Raw genomic sequence first — 23973 nt, 5'->3', positions numbered from 1 at the left:
TGTAATACCAATACATCTTTTAGTAATTTATTGTTATTTGTATCCATATATATTGATCCCTAATGCTCTTATAATAATACTAGCCTTACTCGCGACTTCTTTCGCGTGGTAAAAACTAATTCTTTCATACATATTTTTTGGGTTACTTGAACCGTTTACGCAACGGAAGCCCTCAAATACGAACAATATTCACGTTTTTGCAACATTATTCACTGAAGCCTCGCTTCTATTGGTCGTAGCGTAATGTTATATTCACGGGACGTAGGGGGCGAGTGCAGAGAACTCCAAACCTACGGAAGGACTTGTGAAACGACTGAAGGCCAACTCGCGCCTGACCGATACGACTTTAGTCTGAGGGCAGCGCTAGGGATTCGAACCTCGGCTCAAGTCGTAGTCAGGCCAATTTCGATCGCGGTTTGAATTGGACGGGGGATCGATACTACAAAATCTGTAGATACCATAGAGTAACGGATACTGTATAGCTTAATTATATATCTGTTATTTTTAGTTTTCTCCTGTTTATGTCATTTTACCTATCTGTCCGATATTTCAATACGTTTCTCTAAGGTTGCCTTGAATAGATTGCTTTCAGTAATAAGCCCGCCTTATTGTAACGATACATGTGTCCTTTGTTATATTGTTTGTGGTTCTTCTTTACTGTATGTTGCAAATAAAGTATATTCTAGAGTTCTCGACAAAGGGACTATCCAACACAAAAAGATTTTTTCAATTCGAACCGAAAAGTAGTTTCTGAGATTAGCGCATCCAAACAAACAATTTTGTAATATTAGTACAGATTGTGCCAACCCTTATTGTGCCATTATGAAATGCAAATAAATCGGCAAATACTCAGTTAATTTTCTTATCTTTGATATAAAAGCACCAGTCTTTGACAGTATAAATCTTAGTTGAGATACAGATAATTCGACAATCAGAATTCACGTTCCGAAAATCTGTTGTTTTGATTGCGTATATGTATGTGTAGAGATGTGCACATGATCTCGTGTAGGGTTGTCTATAACAGTTATTTTATTAATTCTGCTACATTTAAATGTATATAGTTATCTAGTACCCATAACACAAGCTTTAGCTAGCTTCATTTGGGCCTAGATGGCGCTGTGTGAATTGTCCTGAGATTATTATTATTATTATTATATATTTTCTCATCAGTTTTTTAATAAACTACATATTTATATCATCATTCACTGAGAAAACAAGTTAACATCTCGCTTTAGTTCCAATAGTCGCGGGTTCGATTCCTCGCACGGTACAAATTGTATTCTTGAGTATGATTGCTTGCATCTTGGTGTTTTCAACGTATAATATGTATGTTTACAAAAAATATCTATGTACTTATATCAGTCTAGTACAAATAATACAAACTATGTTCAGCTTGGGACTAGACGGCGCTGTGTAAATAGTAATAAGGTATTAAAAAAACTACTTAAACCCTAAAACTAGAATCTAGAAGAGTTAGGTTCTTATTAATTTAAAATTTAAAATTGAAGTAATCATAGATTAATAACGCGAATTGTAAACGGTTATGATGGTATAAAATAAGATGAAATAAATAAAACAAATTAATAAGAACGGATCATATTCCTGTGGAAATTATAATAAAGCTGATATAATAAGCAACTAAGCTCTCAGTATATAGAATAGTATAAATCTAAATCTTGTCTGCTTGATCAATAATAATAATAATAATAAATTTATTTCATTAACATAGATGTTTTACAAATTTTTTTTTACATATCAACAATCACATATTCTTATTTATATATATCCTTAAGCCGGGGCTGGGATCTCCTTGTAAGCATAATTAAATACTTGTGATAGAAGATCACGCTCTTCTAGGGTTATTTATTATTATATTAAGAATTTGTTTCTACTGTAAAAGACGTGTGTGTGTGGAAGGATGTTGGGTGCGAATGTATGTTTATTAAAATATTATAATCATTGTATATATATTACATTGTGACTATATTCGTCTGGACTACATACAGTCCAATAAACTGGCAATAATTCTATGTTATTGCCAATTGTCAGCCCTATGGTGTCAGTGACGTTCTGTTGCAATCAATACCCGGAGCTGCCAACCCAGGTGGAAGATATGCCTGCGCAGATTTCAGTTGAATGCTTGCAATTATTATCTATCGAAATTTTGATTAATTTACATACACACTTTTTGATTAATTCGTATTATCATTAATGGAGAGTAGCTCCATATTCATCCAGTAACTTCTACAAATAGAAATAGAAATAATCTTTATTCAAATAAACTCAGTACAAGCACTTTTGAATAGTCATATTTTTTATTCTACCACTCATTCGGAACGCAGACTCATCACAAGAAGAATGAGCAAGAAACTTGTGTGTTGCTCTTTTGAATAGATGTTTTTTATACTTAGTTCAGAAGTATAAGAATAGAAATTTAATACACACTTTTGTGAATATAGATTCGTGGACAATTCACACAGCGCCATCTAGTCCCAAGCTAAGCAGAGCTGATGTTATAAGTGCTTGATGTTACAAGTGATACAAATGTTTAGCTTATTTACTTGTTATATCTACATAGAAAACACTCAGAAACAAATATTACAGGAACACAAATGTTTGCACTGTGCGAGGAATCGAACCCGCGACTATAGCAAGTAAACCGCTAGACCACCGAGGTCGGCTTACAGAGAAAAAGAATCAAATTCAAATTCAAAATACCTCTATTCATATATGTCTATTACAGATTCATATGATATGTCAAATCTACCGTCAGTTCAGAATGATGAACAGAAAAGAAGGTAAATCACTGATCGCTGCCATTAAAACCAATTGGCAATTGATTGGACGTCGCACCCATTAACATCTCCTTCTGAATATCAACTAGGTTGATTGCGATCCGTCAGCAATCGGATTTCACAATTAGTGGAGCCGGGCCAGCCGTAATAGCACTGAGTGCAACTTGCAGCTTTGTTTTAACTGACCCCACATCTACTCTGCTTCGATGATCGTTGAGTTTCATCAAGCTTGATTGATTATTTATTTATTTATATACTTTTTATTGCACCAGGAAAATTACATTAATAGAGTAATTAAAATAAAAGGGTACAAAAGGCGGCCTTATCGCTTATGCAATCTCTTCCAGGCAACCTTTGGGTAGAGGAGAAAAAAACAAAAGGTGGGAGGTGACACTAGAATAAAAGAGAATTAACGTTTTATATTCGAACTTTTCATTTAAAGAGACGATTTCTTGTATATGCAGATGGTAATTCATGATTTATACGGCTTTAAACGACATTTTTGACGACATGGTGATTTGGGCAACAATATTAAATGATAATATTGATAGGTCACCTGTAAAGGATAAAGCTGAACACAATCAATTAGTTTATAATGACGCATTCATCAGATTTCAAGAAAAAATCTTGTAGGTCTCCCCAAGAGATCTCCCCGAGAATACAAAACCTGTGGTCATAGAAAAGTTCTCCCCGAGAGTCCAAAATCTGAATGTCTAAAAAAGTTTCGTAATAAATATTGCGCTGTAGAGTTTGAACTCTTTTCATAATTGGCTGATTGGTTACATATTAGGGTATGTAAACGGAACCCAAATCCGCTCCAAGGAGGTTTAAAATTCCACTTTACAAAATTTAATCGCATAATCCTTAATGAAAACATAGTCATCTCTCTTAATATAACTAATAGCGTGAGAGGCAAAAGTAAATTCGGTGACTATTGATTCAGTCCTTTAGCCTTGATATACGACTTTAATTTGTCTGTTTTTTAAGTCAATGGAGATCTAAATGAATTTAGACTATAGCTTAGTGACCCCTAAAACACAGACTTCCCTAAATCGTTTGACTCGTGTGCGATAATCGATGCATAGTTGAAATTGCTAGCTCCAAGATATTTTTTACGTGAGAATTAATATTTGAGATTTATAGAAATAATTTGGAATCCTCCACAGAAGTAGTACACAATATAAATCCTGAACGAAGATAAAAAAGCCGCAATTCAGCTCATATAAATATTTACAACATTTGCTCATTAAAATTGTGCAAACATCTATATGTTTGCAAATAATTTCATCGGAGCTAAATAAAAAGTCGATGGTACTTATTGTGAACTGAAATCCAAAGTCGTTCAAATAATACGAAAGTTAATACAACTGAATACTCGAGTCTCTGTGGAGCAAGGCGCGAATGAATTTAAAAAGAACTTTAATAGGTTCCGAATGAAGTTTGTTTTTCAATGGGAATAAATAAATGTTGTTTGCTGAAGAAGTGTTCCTATTGAAAGAAGTATTAGATACACTGGCTTCTGCTCTTTTTAAATTGCTTAATACATATAATATAAAGACTTTAGGTATATTAACTTTTTGTAATATTTTCTCAAATAATTATAATGACTCATCATCATCATCATCATCACAGCCCGGAAGACGTCCACTGCTGGACATAGGTCTCCCCCAAAGATCTCCACGACGATAGGTCCTGCGCTGCTCGCATCCAATGCCTTCCCGCGATCTTGACCAGATCGTCGGTCCACCTTGCTGGAGGCCTTCCCACGCTGCGTCTTCCGGTCCGTGGTCGCCACTCGAGGACTTTACTGCCCCAACGGCCATCTGTCCTACGAGCTAAATTATAATGACTAAATTTATAAATCAAGGTAAAAAATTGGATTAATGCTTCAAGCATTATGAGCAGATGTCAGGAGTTTAGAGGTGTTTCCTCCAGCGCATACTCAGGTTGTAAAATAAACTACCTGCCAAGATTTACTCTAAAGTATAGCATGGAATGTTGTCGTAGTCTATCTGCTTCTTAATATTGTGCCACCAAGTGGCGTATGACCTTTTTTTTTACTTGGAGAAAATCGCTCATGGAGACCCGCCCGCCCCGGGGGAGGCAAGTGGATACTGTGAGACTCCTACTCGCTAAAACCTCCAAGGTATCCCGACGAAGCGCTTATAGCCGGAGTCGCGGGATAAGTGGCGTATGACCTGCCCCTACTTCTGATCTAGTTTGGTATCTTGAGCACTTTTTAACCACGCAGTCGTCTTCGTGTCTTTGGATAATTGTATATCATGTATAGTTATATCATGTACAAATCGTTAGCAACTACGACATAAAAATATAATGACAAACATCATTTTCTTGATAACAACAAACTGGAATGTTAGTGCAATGTAAGACATTTCAGTTTTCTATCGATCTCTGATTGGCTCACTTCGAGCGAGGAAGGTCGTAAATTCGAAAATAAAAGTGCGTCCCCAAACGCCGTAGCGGACGATAATTTGAAAAATTGGGGCTCCATTATTGATAGGGTTACTTATTCGCTTGCAGAACTCTTTATATATAGAATATATATAGAAATCGAATCAAAATATATTTATTCATGTAGGTCTATTACAGGCTCTTATGATATGTCAAATCTACCATCAGTTCGTAATGATTTTGAGATGAGAACTGACCAGAAACTCAGCTCGTATTCTTTTTAAATGAGCCTATAGATGCTTACAAAAATACAGATTAATTTTTAAATTAAATTAGGGAGAATATAGTAGTCAGCCTATGCAAATGCATTTTCGTCAAAAAGAAAAAAATAAAGAAATAAAAAATAGTTTCTAGAAGACCTGACTTTTTTTATGACTTAACCGAAAACTTCTAGTTTTAGCTATTTTATTGCAATTGTTAATTTATAGAAGAATAAAAAAATATTAAAAAATGAATAGGAATTTGAATGAAATTGGCTCCACAGATAGTTCATGTCGATTTTCTATCAGAGTTATAAACAAGTTTTTATCAGTAACTAGTTACACGCCCCGGCTATAAACCTTCCTCTTTAATCACTGTATCTATTAAAAAAGCCGCTTCAAAATCCGTTGCGTAATTTTAAAGATTTAAGCATATATAGGGTCAGACATCTGCAACGACTATATTTTATACATGTAATGTTATGTTATATATGTAATGATGATAAAGCGAATAGCACAGCTTGATACAACTAGTATATATGTTATATAAAGTCCATTACTACATATATTGTGGCGGCAAATATAAAAGTAAAAATAATAAACAAGAAAGTTCCCTGGCTTGGTTATTGATAAATAATCTTATATGTTCATGGAAACGGACGCCAACCCTAATCAGAACCGTCATTTTGTCGATGAACGGCGAATATTGACGTGATACAACCCTCTGATGACCACCATTTTTACTTGCCGACTTATTGCCTGCAGTTCGTATTATTTATTAAAGAATCTCGCGATTTTTGCGTTTGTATCTGATACCTGAGACATTGTTTGCTGTTTTTTTTCGTAAATCTTTTTTTTTACTTGGGAAAAATCCTCTTATAGAGACCTGCCCGTCTCAGGGGTTGGACGGACGGGTAGTTACCAAAAACCCCACGATATTCCTCCTCGCCGCTATAGTGCCAGGGTTACAGGATCGAGCTGGCAATCTACCGCGACCCCAGCGACGGTTGCCTAGCCTAAGTGTTGTAGACCGATCGCCTGGAACTCTTTTGATATTATTATTATTTTTAATTGTTTATTTTTAAAACTCTTCTTTTTTATATACATGTTATTTGATATATCTCACTTTGTTACATTGTCTTTGTCATAGTCCGCAACAGCATCTAAATATATATAATTCAAAGGTGACTACAGAAAACTAGAATTTAGTTTCGACGCAAGAATTCGGCAGTAAATTTTAATGCGCCATCTTGTCGCTAAAGTTGTATCATAATACCCGCTAGATGGCGCTGATTTGAATAACTTTATAAACTTGGAGTTTTTATGGTCAGTGTCTTAACTTCCGATATAATGCTACAAATTTGGAACCTGCAATCTGGGTATACAAGCGTGCTTAGAATAAACAGAGTTTAGGTAATACTAGACTATTCGTTGAAAACTTGGTTTAAAATCGCGGGTGAGTTTCCTTTAGGAACTGGTGAAAGAAACTTTGTTTTGCTTGCATTGTATACTTTTAAAAAATGTGACTAGAAGGCAAGTAGCTGACTACCTAATAGTAAGGGTAACTGCCCCTTTATACAATAATAATAACCCTGGACAATTCAGACAGCGCCATCTAGTCCCAAGCTAAGCCGAACTTGAGTTATGGATACTAGTAGTGAAATAAGTTTTTGTTTTGTAAATACATACATAGGCACTGATTGCTATAAATGTATACATACCTAATTTTTTTTGTAATCATCGCTGTACATAATTTATATAAAAAACACCTAGATCGATACAAACAATCATGCTCATGAATATAAATGTTTGTACGAAGTTTGTCTGATCGAGGGATCGAACCCCGACCATCGGAAGTAATACAGTGCTAAACCGCTAGACCATCGAGGTCGTCAGAAGAAATAAAATTACTAGCTTCTCACGCTGCATTGAAAAAAATTATTGTTTTTGACTGTTATAAAAAAGATATTATTTTCATAAGATTTTTTATATTAAATATATAAAAAAAATATTTCCTTCAACAGCGAGCCGTGAAAGTGAAGGCGATTCAAGAGGCTACCGCTCGGCAGAGGAACAAGCTCGCGAGCTTGCTCGATCGATCCGGCGCGAGGTGGCCAAGTTGGCGGACAAGTGGAACTCTTTGGTGGACAGGAGCGACGCGTGGGGAAGATGTTTGGATGATGCTGTTCAGGTTAGTTGCTACTTTTACTTAAAAAACATTAAATCTATTAATATGACGCTAGATTGTCCATCATACTAGTGAACGAGTGCTGCTTGTAGGCACTGGTCTGCTCTTATCACTACGACTGATTTAGTCGTATTGTGCTTTTATATTTGAGCCTAAAGAAATTTGTGCTGGTTGGTAGTTAATATTCACACGTTTCGACTTGTAAAATGTGAACTTACAAGGATTGTTTAAAAGAACAACACACAAGTTTCTTGCTTATTCTTCTTGTAATGAGACAGATTTCCAAATAAGTGGTAGATTTAAAAAAAAATTGTTGACTATTCAAAAGTACTTAAATTAAGTTTCAGCCATTCAATAATATCATATATAGATACATCAAGAATATAATGACACAAAAGTCAACTCGTTACTTTAAAACTAACACGTAAACATTAAAATTTAATATATACACATATTTATAAATAAAAGTCTATAAAACAATATATATCTAATTAATAAACGGAATAAACAAAAGTTTCTGTTCATAGAAACTCCTGAGCATTTAACTGATGCCTTTTATTATATTAAAAAGCGCCATCTGTTAGTTGTATCCAACAATAATGACTAACATCGATATGTGCTGTTGGGTGTTGGTAGTTCTGAAATTAATTAACAGATGGCGCTCTCTGTAGCTTACTTTATTAATGTTGAGTGTCTTTTAACGTACTAAAAATCTTTACACCTTCTATATATTCAGTGACATAATGTTATTCATTCATTCATTCATTATTTAAGAGCTACGCTCTTGTCTTGACATAATGTTATATTGAGACTTAAATATTGTATCTGTTTCTTCTTTTTTTTATATATACTTTTTAATATACAATCGATTTGTCTACATAAAAATTTTAAATTAGTATAAAAAGTGAAGTTATATCTATATATAGTAGATATAGAACCTTAGCTAAGTCCATTTTTGTAACTGTTTTTTTTTTGCACAATAAACTTATTATATATTAGAATATTATCATATCGAAAATAATAACTATAATGAAATAAATACGAAGCAATGGTGACCTATTATTGTTTATTTATTTTTATATCAAAACGTTTCTTTCAAATTAAATATTCAATCAAAGTAAAAATGAATATAATATTTTTAACTCTGTTACAACCCGTCATAAAAAAAAAATACATAGTTCTGGCCTCTATTCCATGGCAATAAAAATATACAACAAATTACCTCTAATACTATAAAAAATGAGAATAAATATAATAAATTTATTATCCAATTAAAACAAACGTTGACAAATTCGAAGCTTATTACAAAATCGAGGAATACTTGCAAGATGATGAGTTTAATATATAAAACGTCCGCCTCTCTTCCACTTTGCAGTCCCTAAAAGGTGCATATTATGTGTGTGAATTAATTAATTGATATACCATAATTGGTAACGCAACGTAAATAAATAAATAACCGATTTAAAAAAAGAAGATTTACAAATACGTCTGTATTTTTTTTATACAAGTTAGAGACCGCCATTTTTGAAATGTTTTAATAATAATTACTAGTAACTATATTTACCTTTTCTGTCATGTTGGTCCCAATTTAAAAAAAAAAATTAAATTGGGACGAACATGACGGGACCAACATGACAGAAAAGGTAAATATAGTTACTAGTAAGTAACTATTTACCTTTTCTGTCATGTTGATCCCAATTTAAAAAAAAATTAACTTGGGACCAACATGACAGAAAAGGTAAATATAGTTACTAGTAGTAACTATTTACCTTTTCTGTCATGTTGGTCCCAATTTTTAACCAAACAAAATTCTTGTTATAGATGTTGTTAAGATATCTTCATAATAATATTCTATTCAACATCAATATAATAATATCAGGATGTCCGTCCTTCGTACAAAGGCACGGAGAAGCTGTATACATACAAACATACATCAATACTTGATTTATTCGTAAGCAATTGTGCGTGATCACGCGCAGAGACTCCTTTGATTAAATATCAAAGATTAAATAATGCAGATAGTAACTTTATACCTAACTAACTGTGCCCTCGACTTCGCTCAGCTCACGCAACGGAAGAAATAGAAATAGAAACAATCTTTATTCAAATAAACTCATTACAAGCACTTTTGAATAGTCATATTTTGATTCTACCACTCATACGGAATGCAGATTCATCACAAGAAGAATGAGCAAGAAACTTATGTGTTGCTCTTTTTAATAGATGTTTTTTTATATAAATAATTACAGTATAACAAGTAAGAGCTATGCGATAATCAACATAGAAATCTCTACGCACTCATTATTAGTGTAATTACATAATATTGTCAGTGCTATGGATTTAAAGTTTTTCTATAAAAACATTATTATCTTTAACGAATTCTTAAATTTTATAGTAAGCTTTTTTGCAAAGGAACTGTTTTATTTGACAATTAAATCTTTTTTCTGGCAGATTTATAACAGACTCTGGTATTTTGTTGTAAAACCTTATGCAATTGCCATAAAACGAATTACTAACTTTAGCCAAAACGACATTTAGGTAAAATCAGTTTGTTATTGTTACGTAAGCTTTTATTGGTGCAATCACTAACTCTTTTGAAACTGTCTATATTCTTCTTGGTGAAACTCTCAAATATGAATAATTTTCCCCATTTTTGTAATATTTTTTGACTGATGCTTCGCTTCTATTATGGTCTTAGCGTAATGTTATATAGCTACGACAAATGGATCCAACGCAAAAATAATTTTTCAATTCGAACCAGTAGTTCCTGAGAATAGCGCGTACAAACAAACAAACAGACTCTTCAGCTTTATAATATTAGTATAGATATTAATAGTAAAAAGTCTGTCAGTCCATCTAAAAGAGATATATAAAATATATATATATATAAATAATAATAATGTCTCACGACAATTTACACAGCGCCATCTAGTCCCAAGTTAAGCAGAGCTTATATTATGGGTACTAGACCACTGATACAAATACATAGATAGATTTTACTGTATATACATACATAGTTTATATAGAGAACACCCAGATCAATACAAACAATCATACTCATGAATACAAATGTTGGTACCGTGCGGAGGAATCGAACCCGCGACCAACAGTAAAGCGGTCGGCTAAACCGCTAGATCACCGAGCCCGTCAATTTGATCAGATTCAAATCATTTAGGGACTAGATGGCGCTGTGTAAAAAAAGTTATGAATGGTTGGTTGGTTCGGTACGAATAAATATTGTCCGTAAAGATTTGCCATCTCAAATATTTACAATCAACCAAAATTCTGTATAAAAACCTTTTACACGAGCATTATAAAATATTCACCCAATTTTCTCTTTGGACATTTCCTTTATAAGTTCCCTGACAGTGGTTAGACAGAGTAATAAATATTTAAAAGCAATCTATGAAAGAGAGATCTATTAAAAATATTGTTGCTGAAGTTTTATTTCCCTACTAAATATTTGAAGGGATTTTAAAGGAAAGAAATTTATATAATAACTGGCTTTTGCCCGCGGCTTCACTCGCGTTAATTTATCCCCTTAGAGGAGGAATTTATCAAAATCCTTTCTTGGGGATGCCTATGTTATAGTAGCTTTATGCATGCAAATTCTCAGCCCGATCGGTTTAAAATTGACAAAGTTTCATACAAAGTTTCATCCCCTATTTTATCTCCTTGGGGGAAGGATTAATCAAAATCCTTTCTTAGCGGATGCCTACGTCATAACATCTACCTGCATGCCATATTTCAGCCCTATCCGTCCAGTGGTTTGATAGATTACTATGTCAGTCACCTTTGAGTATATGCGTAAACGAAATATCTCCTTTGGAAAGTTTACACTCTGTCCTGAGGAGATAAAAACCATCGCTCCTAAGAATATCCTCCAATTCTTGTCTCTGAAAAAGAGCGAGCACAATAGATCTATGTAGGTCGCAATGCTACAGGTCCATGCACCTGACAATAGCCCAAACAAACCAATAAAAAAAAGGAAAAAAAATTGTACCTCAATCCTCAAACAGAAATAATGTCAACTTCAGGATATCCTCATTTTATTTTCTTAAGTCGGTTGACTATATGGCACGTTGAAGTTGCTACAACCTTTTTAATCTGTGGCCTTCAGAGCAGGAAGCATACGCAATAATGTTGATAGAATTAATACCCATCATCGGTTGTGGATCACGCACTATTTTAAATGCCAAATGCTATACTTAAGTGGAGTGTCCACGTAATAAAATTACTATGTAAGTATTCTTTAAAGAGTAACACGTTTATTGCATGCCTAATCCCTGTTAATGTGTAATTAGAACAACATTTCTTTAAAAGAGCAACACGCAAATTTCTCGCTAATTCTTCTTGTGATGGAACAGCGTTCCGAATGAGTGGTAGAATAAAAAAAATATGACTATTCAAAAGAACTTCTATAACTGTGACTGATTTATTTTGTTACTCAAATGGTTATTAATTTATTTATGCCCACTTTGCTATTTGGCAGTTTACATTCACACGAAATTCCCAAATATGCAATTATGAACAACATTTATCTATAAGAGCAAAACGCAAGATTCTCAATCATTCTTGTGATGTGTCTACGTCCCAATGAGAGGTAGATTAAAAAAATATGACTATTCAAAATGCTTCTGTTAAGTTTATTTGAATAAACATTATTTCTATTTCTATTTCTTCAACATTCGGCCTATCTTTATTCAAAGACTTTGCGTCTCCATTTTGTGCAAACTTTCGTAGTACCCTAAAACAAATCGTCTCCATCTCTCTCTCTTTCTTCCTTGCTATGTATCTCACATGAAGCTGAGATCAAACATTCCTTGTTTTTCTCTGCCACTGTATCCTCTCCGGGATCATCCTCCTGGATCGTCCTCAGAGACTTCGCACTCCGTCATTCCCCAATCGTCTAAAATCGTCTAAAATTAAAAATTACAACTCAACGAAGATTTGTTATTAATTAGTTAAGATTTGTTTTGTTTGGTAATACGAGTAGATATGTCAAGCCAAAACCATTCTCTCGTATTATGATGACTGCGAATATGATGATTTAGTGATGACTGCGAACAGGGATGAATGGAAGAGAAAAACATATTACGACGACCACAAATAAATGGGATAAGGAAGAAACAGATGATGATGATGGTGATGTTGATGATGATGATGATGATGATGATGATGATGATGATAGATATATCTCAAATGTAGCACTACCCCACTACATCTGGGAACATTATTTGAAACTTTGACATTTACATCAGTTAATTTTGTCTCAGCGATTAATAAACAGACTATAGTTAAGCATTTAGTAATTGCTATTATTGGTGCAACTGTCTGTCTGTATTGCACGGCTATAACTGGAGTAACTGTGCTGTAGCTAATACGGCTTATTTCAAGCACAATGCGAGGGAGTTGAATGCTTTCAGATCTTTTGTTTGTATGCAGCCGGTGTGACGCTGCACTGAGCAGCAGGGACCGATCTTACGCGGACTATCTCATTTATACATTACTTAAGATTTACACATTACTAGCTGTTCCGACAAACGTTGTTTTGGCATATAAATTAAAATAGGTGATAGAAGGGTTAAAATTGAGGGTTGTATATATTTTTAACGCCATATAGTAAAAAAAATATTGTCCAAAAATAAAGAAAATGTTAGTGGATAGATTCCGTAGGCGTATGAAAAAAGATAGTACCCGATTCTCAGAGCTATTAAATGTGCATATAAAACTTCATTAAAATCTGTCAAGCCATGTCATTGTAACTATAAAATTCTCGTGTCACAATACACGAGAATTTTATATACTCATTTCAAATTAAAAATGTAAAGTTACAACAATTATTTAATACAGCAACACGCAAAAAGAACGAGCAAGAAACTTGCGTGTTGCAAGTTTCTTGCTCGTTCTTTTTGTGATGGGACAGCTCTTCGAATGTGTTTTTTTTTCTACTCTAATGCTGTTGGCCGCAGCTGACCTTTACAGCTTCACCTGACGATAGGGGGCGAGTGCAGATGGCACTCCAAATCAGCGGAGGGACTTATGGAGCGGCTGAAGGTCACTTCTCTCGCCTGACGGATACTTGTCTGAGTGCATGGCTAGGGATTCGAACCTCGGCTCAGGCCGTCGTAATTTTGATTGTTTGAATTGGACGGAGGATCGATCTGAGGGGGTGTAAATTAAAAAATACGTATGACTATTCAAAATGCTTAGATTTATTTGTAAAAAGATTTTTCTATTCTAGCCGTCGTTTTATTCATTACTAGCTGTTCCCATGACTTCGTCCGTGTGGAATTTAACTTTATTTTTCTAAAATAAAAGTAGGCTAGGTGGCTCCTTATTACATCAGCTTTCTGCCAAAAAAAAGTCCCGTCAAAATCGATACAGCCATTTCAGAGATTAGCCGGAACGAAATGACATAGAGACAGATAGACAAAAATTGTAAAAAATGACATATTGATGTATGTACCGTATTTATATTCATATGCGTGTAGTAAAAAACGGTTATTTCAATATTTCAAACAGACACTCCAAGTTTATTAATCTACCGCTCGTTCGGAAAGCTGTCTCATCAGCTTTCCGAACGAGCGGTAGATTAAAAAATGTAATGACTATTCAAAAGTGCTTCAATGTAAGTTTATTTGAATAAATGATTTTCTATTCTATTCTATTTATATGTATAGATATAGCGAAAGTTGTCAGTTCCCATTAATTTAAATTTAAAGAAAATTCTATCAAAATTTTCTATTACAAAAAACAAACAGTCACGAAATACGATCTTAGAACGAATAAAAAAGCGCATCTCATACATGTTTAGCCAAACAGAATCGCTTGGAAACTTTCAGCATGCGAATCTAAAGCCGAGTGAGGTACATAGACGGAATCCGGCCGCTTTCGCAAAGTTGGTTCAACTGGACGCCAGTAATTAAAATAGTTCACTTGCTGTATAGTTACTTAGTTAGTTAGTGTATTTTAGTGGATCCCTGCCCAATATATAGGATCCAACCAAAATTTAGTCTTTGATAATTTAGGATAATAGTGTTTGTTGTTACATAACAGTTTTTTTTTATTTAACAAAGATAAGTACAGTAATTTTTATACATTGACTCGCCAAACTGCAGAACTGTTTGTTGGCAAGATATCGCTCAGTTTTTTTTTAAATACTTATCTACCCATATACATCTATAATATCTAAATATATATAACTCAAAGGTAACTGACATAGTGATCTGTCAACGCTCAGCCCAAACCACTGGACGGATCGGGCTGAAATTTGGCATGCAGGTAGATGTTATGACGTAGGTATCCGCTAAGAAAGGATTTTGATTAATTTTATCCCCAAGGGGATAAAATAGGGGATGAAAGTTTGTATGAAACTTTGTCAATTTTAAACCGATCGGGCTGAGACTTTGCATGCATAAAGCTACTATGACGTAAGCATCCCCTAAGAAAGGAAACAAAAGTAAAGCCGCAATAACTATACCTAATTAATAATAATACATCTTAACGCGAGCGAAGCCGCGGGCAAAAGCTAGTCTATCATAAATACTTACATAATTTAGCAATAATGACTTACAATTACAATTAAAATACAATTTTTGTTTTTAAACTTTATCTAAAAATGCTCTTTTGTAATTTCGACTCAGTATTGTTCTATTTAAATTAGAATTTCGTTGTCGGAAATGGTAAACTAGTTTATGGATGGAAAGCCAAGTCAATTTTGTTTCTTTGTGGAATAAAACCTAATAATGATCTCTAGTTTCTAAAAGGAGAACTACAATAGCTGGATTATAAAAAAAATGTGTCAGCACCGCACTTGACTCTATCGATACAATTGCTTTGCATGTTATCGATAACAATGCACCGCAGTTCGTTATCGAGGTCGTTATGCGACCACTTACGATGAGTGTAATAGTGATCTATTGTCGATATCAAATATCGATAAAAATATTATTATATTTATTTGACAGCCTCAGTGATTTAACATACCGCTTTACATTCTATGGCCAAGCAGAAGAGGAAACGTCACTGCACATCCTATGTGGCTGTAGCCCTCTAATGCATAAACGAAATATCTCCTTTGGAAAGTATACACTATATCCTGAGGAGAAAAAAACCATCGCTCCTATGAATATACTTCAATTCTTGACCCTTACGGGTCTAGGTAGCGAGCTTTGAAAACGGGCGAGCACAATAGATCTATACAGGTCGCAGTGTTACAGGTCATTGCACCTAGTAATAGCCCCCAATAAAAAAAATATCGTATCGGTTCGGAAATACCATTGCTGGAAGGTGATTACACAATGTGGTTGTACGTGGCAAAAAATTCTAGAAAACCGCACTGTGGAGGACCGCCATTCATCTAGATGATCAGGATGGTATTTTAGTTTCCGGCGGGTGGTACGGTGGTGAAACTCAGCAGCTGGTATTAATGCGAACAATTCCTCAGAATACTCCTGGTGATATATGCGGTTAGTGCACAGAGATGCAATATCTCGCCGCAAAGCCAATGGGTCGAGTCTGTCACATAGACGTTGATTACCAATGATTCTGGCTGCTCAGTTCTTGCGGTCAAATGGAAGTAGCTGGTATTGTGGTGCTCCCGCCCAGAGATGACAACAGTATTCCATATACCGCCGGATCTGCGCCTTATATATTTGCAAGCGATAGGCCGCCGTGAAATACCGTCTCACTCTACTGAGCACACCAAGCTTTTTTGAGTTTTAGCCTTGTCCTCCAAATGACTGCAAAACTGAACGTCACTGGATATATCAACGCCAAGGAGCTCGAGATTTGGCTTCACATCAAGGAGAGTGTCTTGAAACTGAGGAGATACGATAAATGGATTCCGATTGCGGAAAATCGAGTCCAACCTACATTACATTACATTATTCTGCCTTTATTGCATTATTTAGAGTCACTTTGAGACTCTTTCTTATGATAATTATAATCTTTTTTCAGTCGTCCTTCCCCTTTACATCCACGTTTATGTTAAATATTTTCTTTAAGACTTAGCTCTTCGCTCTCCGTATATGTGTGCTCTGTAATGGCTGGCAAAAAATGATTTCTTCCTTTTTTCTACATATATAACATGTTTATGAGTAGATCAAGGGTCACCAAATTGTTCTTGTAATATTCCTAACAGGGTTTATTCCTTCAACTCTTTTATTGTGTTTAATTTACAAAATATATATAAATAACTGGTAGACGCGTACAAGGGCGTATGTTGCGAGAATTTAAGTACTGTTCTATTAACCGTTTTCTTTTCGGAATACTCTATAGCTGTTGGCCGCAGCTGGCCTTTCACCGAACGATAGGGGGCGAGTGCAGATGGCACTCCAAACCCGCTGAAGGACTTATGGAGCGGCTGAAGGCCAACTCCCGCCTGACGGATACGACTTTAGTCTGAGGGCACCACTAGGGGTTCGAACCTCGGCTCAGGCCGTCGTAACATCGATCCCCGTTGAATTGGATAGGGGATCGATCGGTGGGGAAAACGAACGATGTGTGCCGCCCCCTCAGCCCCTCTCTGCCGTCTATACGGCCTGATCATAACATCTTATACGTAAGAGAAAAACTCTGTCCATACTTAATCAATCTTTACTTCGCAACTTGTCGATAATAATTATCGATAATATATGTCCCATCCCTACAGAAAGATTCACTGTGGTTAGAATTCGAGCTCGTTAGTCATCTCGTATTTCGTTTGAGCTCTTTAAAGGCAGACGAGTCCGCCCTCGCTGTTTTTTCCATTTTACCACTCGATAACATTACCACAGAGTGGTACGATGCGTTTGATATGTTTACCACAGGTATTTCACATTCTGTGCGCCCAACAATGTGGTTTCACTTGCTTTTATACAAATACATTTTTTTATTCTTTGCGATTTCAAATATTTACGGTTTTGAGTGCTTACAAATGTTTTTTTTTATTAAAGGTATTTAATATGGTAATAGAATAATACATACATTTACTAGGTACTCGCCCCGACTTCACACGGGTGTACATGTCTTATATATTATTATATACACCTTTCTTTTGCATCACACTATATATATATTAAAAAACCCATTTTCAAAATCCGTTGGGTTTATAAAGATTTAAGCATACATAGGGACAGACAGCGACAGAAATAGACATAGTAAACACCCAGAGAGATACAAAAAGTCATATCATCATGAATACAAATGTTACCATGCGAGGAATCGAACCCGCGACCATCAAAATTAAGTTTGTGTGCTAACCGCTAATCCACCCAGGCCGTCAAAGACAAAGTTTTATATCGTCAAACAAACGTAATGTAAATTTTTAAGCGCTGGCTCTACATTTTTTTATCGAGTAGAGTTTGCGAAATAGCACATAATAACGAAATATTAATGTAAGTAAACATATATAGGCGTAGCGCTGGTCTGGGAACATGTTACGGGTATATAAAGGGATGACATACGGACTGACGGCGGCGGAGACGTGTATGCGCATATATTACCACGAGGGTGACGGGCAATTTTGATCACGTGACATCGGATAGACTATGTAGTCGACGTGTCGGACGACACGTCGACTAAATGGGACATATATTATCGATTAGCCTTATTTTTAGCCTTAAGAACTAAAAATTATTTCGTTCATCTTAATTTATTCAGTCCATTGGGTACTGATAGGTTCAAACTAATACATTTACATCCTGCATCATCCCTTATTTTATCCCCATGGGGGTTGAATTTATCAAAATCCTATTTAAGCGAACGTCTTCATCATAGTAGCTCCAATCTTTAATTTCAGTTCCATCAGTCGAAAATCTAAAAAGATTTATACAAACTTTCATTCCCTATTTTATCCCCTTAGGGGTGGAATTTGAAAATCCTTTCTTAGTGCATGCCTACGTCATAGTAGCTTTAAGCATGCAAAGTTTAAAACTTACAAAATTTCATAGAAACTTTCATCCCCTATTTTATCCCCTTGGGGGTAAAATTAATCAAAATCCTTTCTTAGCAGAGGCCTACATCATAACATCTACCTGCATGCCAAATTTCAGCGCGATCCGTCCAGTGGTTTGGGCTGTGCGTTGATAGATCACTATGTCAGTCACCTTTGAGTTATATATATTTAGATGTATAGAAATCTTATCTAATATCATTACATGGTATAAAACAAAGTCTCTGTCGCTGTCTATCTACAGTGTATACATAGGGTATGCTTAAATCTTTAAAACTACGCAACGTGATTTTTATCCTTTTTTTATTATTAATTTTTGAATTTTTTTTTTTTATTGTTTTATACAGTTTTAATTTAAGTTTAAGATTGCGGTTTTTTTTGCTCTGAATAGATAGAGTAATTCAAGAGGAAAGTTTATATGTACAAATACATGTACACCCGTCGCTGTCTGTCCCTATGTATGCTTAAATCTTTAAATCTACGCAACGGATTTTGAAGCGGTTTTTTTAATAGATAGAGTAATTCAAGAGGAAAGTTTATATGTACAAATACATGTACACCCGTGCAAATCCGGGGCAAGTAGCTAGTTATCTTATAGAACAAACATTACCTTTTTTGTTTTTTTCATAGCAGTTAGAATATAAATTCCTCTCTTAACACAGGACTGTTGCAAGTTTAGGAGATATTCGGGAAATTCAATCATGCGTTATTCAAATAGCAAACTCTGCATATTTCAATTGAAATTCGTTAGCGGTGCATACCTATATTGTACGTTTATACGTATGTTTGTACATTTATATTAGTATTATCATAAAAATAGGTTATTTTATAAATATTTAGACGGCCTCAGTGGTTTAGTGGTTTAGTACACCGCTTTTACTTTCGGTAGTCGCGGGTTCGATTCCTCGCACGGTGCCAATATTTGTATTTATGAGTATAGTTGTTTGTATTATTCTGGTTGTTTTCTATATATATTATATATGTATTCATAAAAAAATCTAAAGATTTATATTAGTTGTCTAGTACCCATAAAACCTTCTTCTTGAATCACTCTATCTATTAAAAAAAATAGCTTCAAAATCCGTTGCGTAGTTTTTAAGATTTAAGTGTAAATAGGGACGGATAAACAGCGACAGCGACTTTGTTTTATACTATGTAATGATGAGCAAATTCATTCGTATCAGTGATTAATTCGCATATTAATAACATTGCAAATATTGCGGTTAACCGCCAACAGAATTCCCTGCATTTCGTGAATATTAACGTTAAATCACTTTGAACTCTGTACAATCGTGTCAGAGTTCATGTTCGACTGTGTAGCGACAGTTACAGCGGAGTCGCTGACTGTGTCGTCGCTGGGTACGTTATTAAAATAAATTGTCCTGTGGTTGGGGTTCAATGTTACAGTGTTGTATGTGAAAATATTGATTTTTTTTTTATTTATTTAAACTTTTTATTGCACCAGACAAAGAAAACACACAAAATGATATAATGCATAAACTGATACAAAAGGCGGTCTTATCGCTAAGCAATCTCTTCCAGACTTCCAGTAGAGAAAGTAACATTAAGATAAGAAAATAGTAGGTGGTGCACGTAATGAACATAAATATATTTGTACTAAATATATCTATATATATATAATAAAATATAAACATACGTATACATACATATACTTAATAATGTACATATCTTCAGAAAATATGAAGGAAACTATGAGACAAAGAGGACAATATGAACTTAAAGGGAAAGAAAGTGGGATTTGACAGAGACTTTGAAACTAGCAAGTGACTGAATACTCCGAATGATTATTTATATATATCGGATATATATTATATATATATCCGAATATTGATTTATATATATATCTTGTGCTTTCAGTTAGCATAGAGGCTAAATTTAAACAAAAAAAAATAATGTCAGGACAATTCACACAGCGCCATCTAGTTCCAAGCTAAGCAGAGCTTGTGTTATTGGTACTAGACAACTGATAGATATACATACTTATACTCTTTTTTTTTAAGTAGTATTTTTTCAAAGTAGAGTTAGAAAACAAGGACTGTAGAAGGGAGTACGATGAAGTTCGAACCCCACACCCCTATTCACACCTACCACTTAGCTTCGGTATTTTGATTTCAATATGAAACCAAAGTCATGCAATTAATTACTGAATTGAAAGCAGTGCGCTTATATCGCATAATTTAATTGGATATTGCAATGATTTGCTTTCAATCAATATTAGTGCAGCGTTAGGTAATTGTACATAGAGTAAATACGGTGTATGAGCGTGTATGGAAATACATACGAGTGCATTCAATAATACATACATTTGTATACTATAATTATTACCGGTTTCATAATGAGCAAAACCTGCTGGTAATAATATAATAATAAGTTTTTTTTCGGACTGCTCTAATGCTGTTGGCCGCAGCTGGCCTTTACAGCTTCACCGGACGATAGGGCGCGAGTGCAGATAGCACTCCAAACCAGCGGAAGGACTTATGGAGCGGCTGAGGCCAACACCCGCCTGACGGATACGACTTTAGTCTGAGGGTACCTACGGGTTCGAACCTCGTCTCAGGCCGTCGTAATTTCGATCCCCGTTTGAATTGAACGAGGGATCGATCGGAGGGGATCGATATATCGATAATAATAGTGACAAAAACTACATATTCAAATTAAAATTAAAAATATCATTATTCATGTAGGTCTATTACAGACTCTTATGATATGTCAAATCTACCGTCAGTTCGGAATGATTTCGAGATGAGAACAAATGACAAGAAACTCATATATCATCCTAATCATCATCCCGAAAGACATCCACTGCTCGACATAGATCTCCCCCAAAAATCTCCACAACGATCGGTCCTGCGCTGCTCGCATCCAACGCCTTCCAGCGATCTTAACCAGATCGTCGGTCCACGGGTTATTTATTTATATAAGTAGATATTTCATCAACTAACCTGTGCCTTTATTATACAAATCCCTGGGAGTACTCGCGAAACGCACGGGTTTTTTCTTGATCCCGCGGGGATCTTCGTAAACCTTTCCTGAGATGTTTATCGAACATCAATAAAATTTGTTTCTTCTTTGACTACAAATATTTACTTATAGACGTAATTCGAAAGAACTCATCATAAACGGAATTCATTTGGGTATCGCGTTTTAATATTAAAACATCTTACGAATATTATAAACGCGAAAGTTTGTCTCTATGTCCAAGGATATTATCTATACATATATCAAAATAAAGAAGTGTCTGTTTGTAATATTGTAATAATCGTTTTTTACTACATACATATGAATATATGTACAGTACATACACCAAAATAACATTTTTTATATTTTCGTCTATCGTCATCCACATTCATATGTAACGTCGTCCTTGGAATATGATCTTCATTCTAGATATTCTTCTTCATAGACGATTCTCTGATGTATTCATTCTTTATCTTATCCATTCTTGTCACACCACACATCCACCTCAACATTTGCATTTCAGTTGCATGCAGTCGTCTCTCATCTATACTAGACAACTGATATTTTTAAATACATACATAATATACCTAGTAAACAATCAGACCAATGCAAATAATTATTCTTGCGAATACAAATTATAGACCGTGCGTGTTCCAGTTCTCAAATGAAATAAAAAATCTTGGTGTTCATAAGCCAAAAAGTGTCTTAGATCAATAAATATTCTTTGATTTGATTTCACTACTAATATAAACAGAAATGTAATGTATATATATATAAATTTCTATAAAATAATAATAATATATATTTTATTATTATTTTATAGCAATTTATATATACACCCTCTCCGATCGATCCCCCGTCCAATTCAAACGGGGATCGATATTATGACGTCCTGAGCCGAGGTTCGAACCCCTACCGGTGCTCTCAGACTAAAGTCGTATCCGTCAGGCGGGAGTTGGCCTTCAGCCGCTCCATAAGTCCTTCCGCGGGTTTGGAGTGCCATCTGCACTCGCCCCCTATCGTCCGGTGAAGCTGTAAAGGCCAGCTGCGGTCAACGGCATTAGAGTAGTCAGAAATCTTATATATAAAATTCTCGTGTTACAGTTTTCGTTCCCATACTCCTCCGAAACGGCTTGACCGATTCTCATGAAATTTTGTGAGCGTATTGAGTAGGTCTGAGAATCGGCCAACATCTATTTTTCATCCCCCTAAATGTTAGGGGTAGTCCACCCCTAATTTTTTTTTTATTTTAAGGCAAAATAACGTTTGCTGGGACAGCTAGCTATATATATATATATTCGTTTTGACATTTCTCATTTATATTAGTGCACCGCCAACAATCTTTCTCTGCACCACTCATGGTTACCTGGTAGATAACGCCGCAAGGTGTTAAGTCCACCATATGTAGACATTAGTTTTGTGCATTGAAGTTAAATAAACAGATAAATAATGACTCATTATATTTCTATTTGTATTAGAGTGATAGAAATAATAAGAAATGATTTGATTGATTGATTGTGCTCATTTTGTGCATATTTCGCCATTTTTAGTGCATATTTGCATGCATATTTTGGCTTCTAAACTATAGTGATGAATAGCCAACATATCAACGGATGTACTTAAAGCGCATGCGCGTATCTCATACGATCTCTAACAAATTAAAGTCGTCGGGATGCGCGGACGCAAGTGACAGATATACGAGCCGGATGGCGCCACACTGTTTGTTACTTTCGCACAATCAAATTGGCAATTTGATGGAAAGAGATAAATATATATAAAACTGTTTTCAAATATCTATAAGTTGCTATTTGTTTCACTTAAGTTATTTAATTGTTTTTATTATTTTTTAGACTTGGCCGTGTTCATGTATTTGTTTCATTTAAAAAATTTACCGTGTTTTACTACATGCATATGACAATATATACGGTACATACATACATCTATCTGTTTATTTGTTCTCTGAAATGGCTGTCCCGATTTTGCCGGGACTTTTATTGGTAGGTAGCTGATGTAATAAGGACTTAGGCTACTTTTATTTAAAAAAAAAAATCTTTGATTACTTTTTAGTCACAGGTACCGTGACTTCGTCCGCGTGGAATTCAACTTTATTATGCTAAAATAAAAGATTTTTTTTTAATAAAAGCTAGTTGTTAATAATTCTAATTTCTAATAAATTCTTCTCTATTTTCCAGGTAAGCCATAGCTATTTCCAGAGACAATTTCGGTGAGTTATACGTTGAATGCAATATGTCCGAATGTTATTAAGACTTGCGTCCACCAAATGAAGAACCGGATTTATGTATTCTAACGAAAATGTCTAGATTATTATTAAATCCTATTACTTCAAACGAGAAATTCCTGTATATTTACTTCGTTTATATCTAAAAAAAAACAGCCTATTTG

General features: G+C 34.7%; 1 protein-coding gene across 1 annotated transcript in view; it reads left to right on the top strand.

The window, feature by feature from the left end:
* Positions 1 to 23973, top strand: part of LOC131847539 (dystrophin-like) — a 669707-nt gene that overhangs the window by 549197 nt on the left and 96537 nt on the right. Inside the window, exon 8 of the mRNA XM_059197122.1 lies at positions 7492 to 7658. Coding sequence (XP_059053105.1) covers positions 7492 to 7658 — 167 coding nt within the window. The remainder of the gene's footprint in view (positions 1 to 7491; positions 7659 to 23973) is intronic.

Source organism: Achroia grisella, unplaced genomic scaffold (genome assembly GCF_030625045.1).
Source record: "Achroia grisella isolate CSIRO2021 unplaced genomic scaffold, CSIRO_AGI_Agris_v1 utg537, whole genome shotgun sequence".
In the NCBI taxonomy this organism is placed as follows: Eukaryota; Metazoa; Arthropoda; class Insecta; order Lepidoptera; family Pyralidae; genus Achroia; species Achroia grisella.
This window is presented reverse-complemented; position numbering and strand designations above follow the sequence as displayed.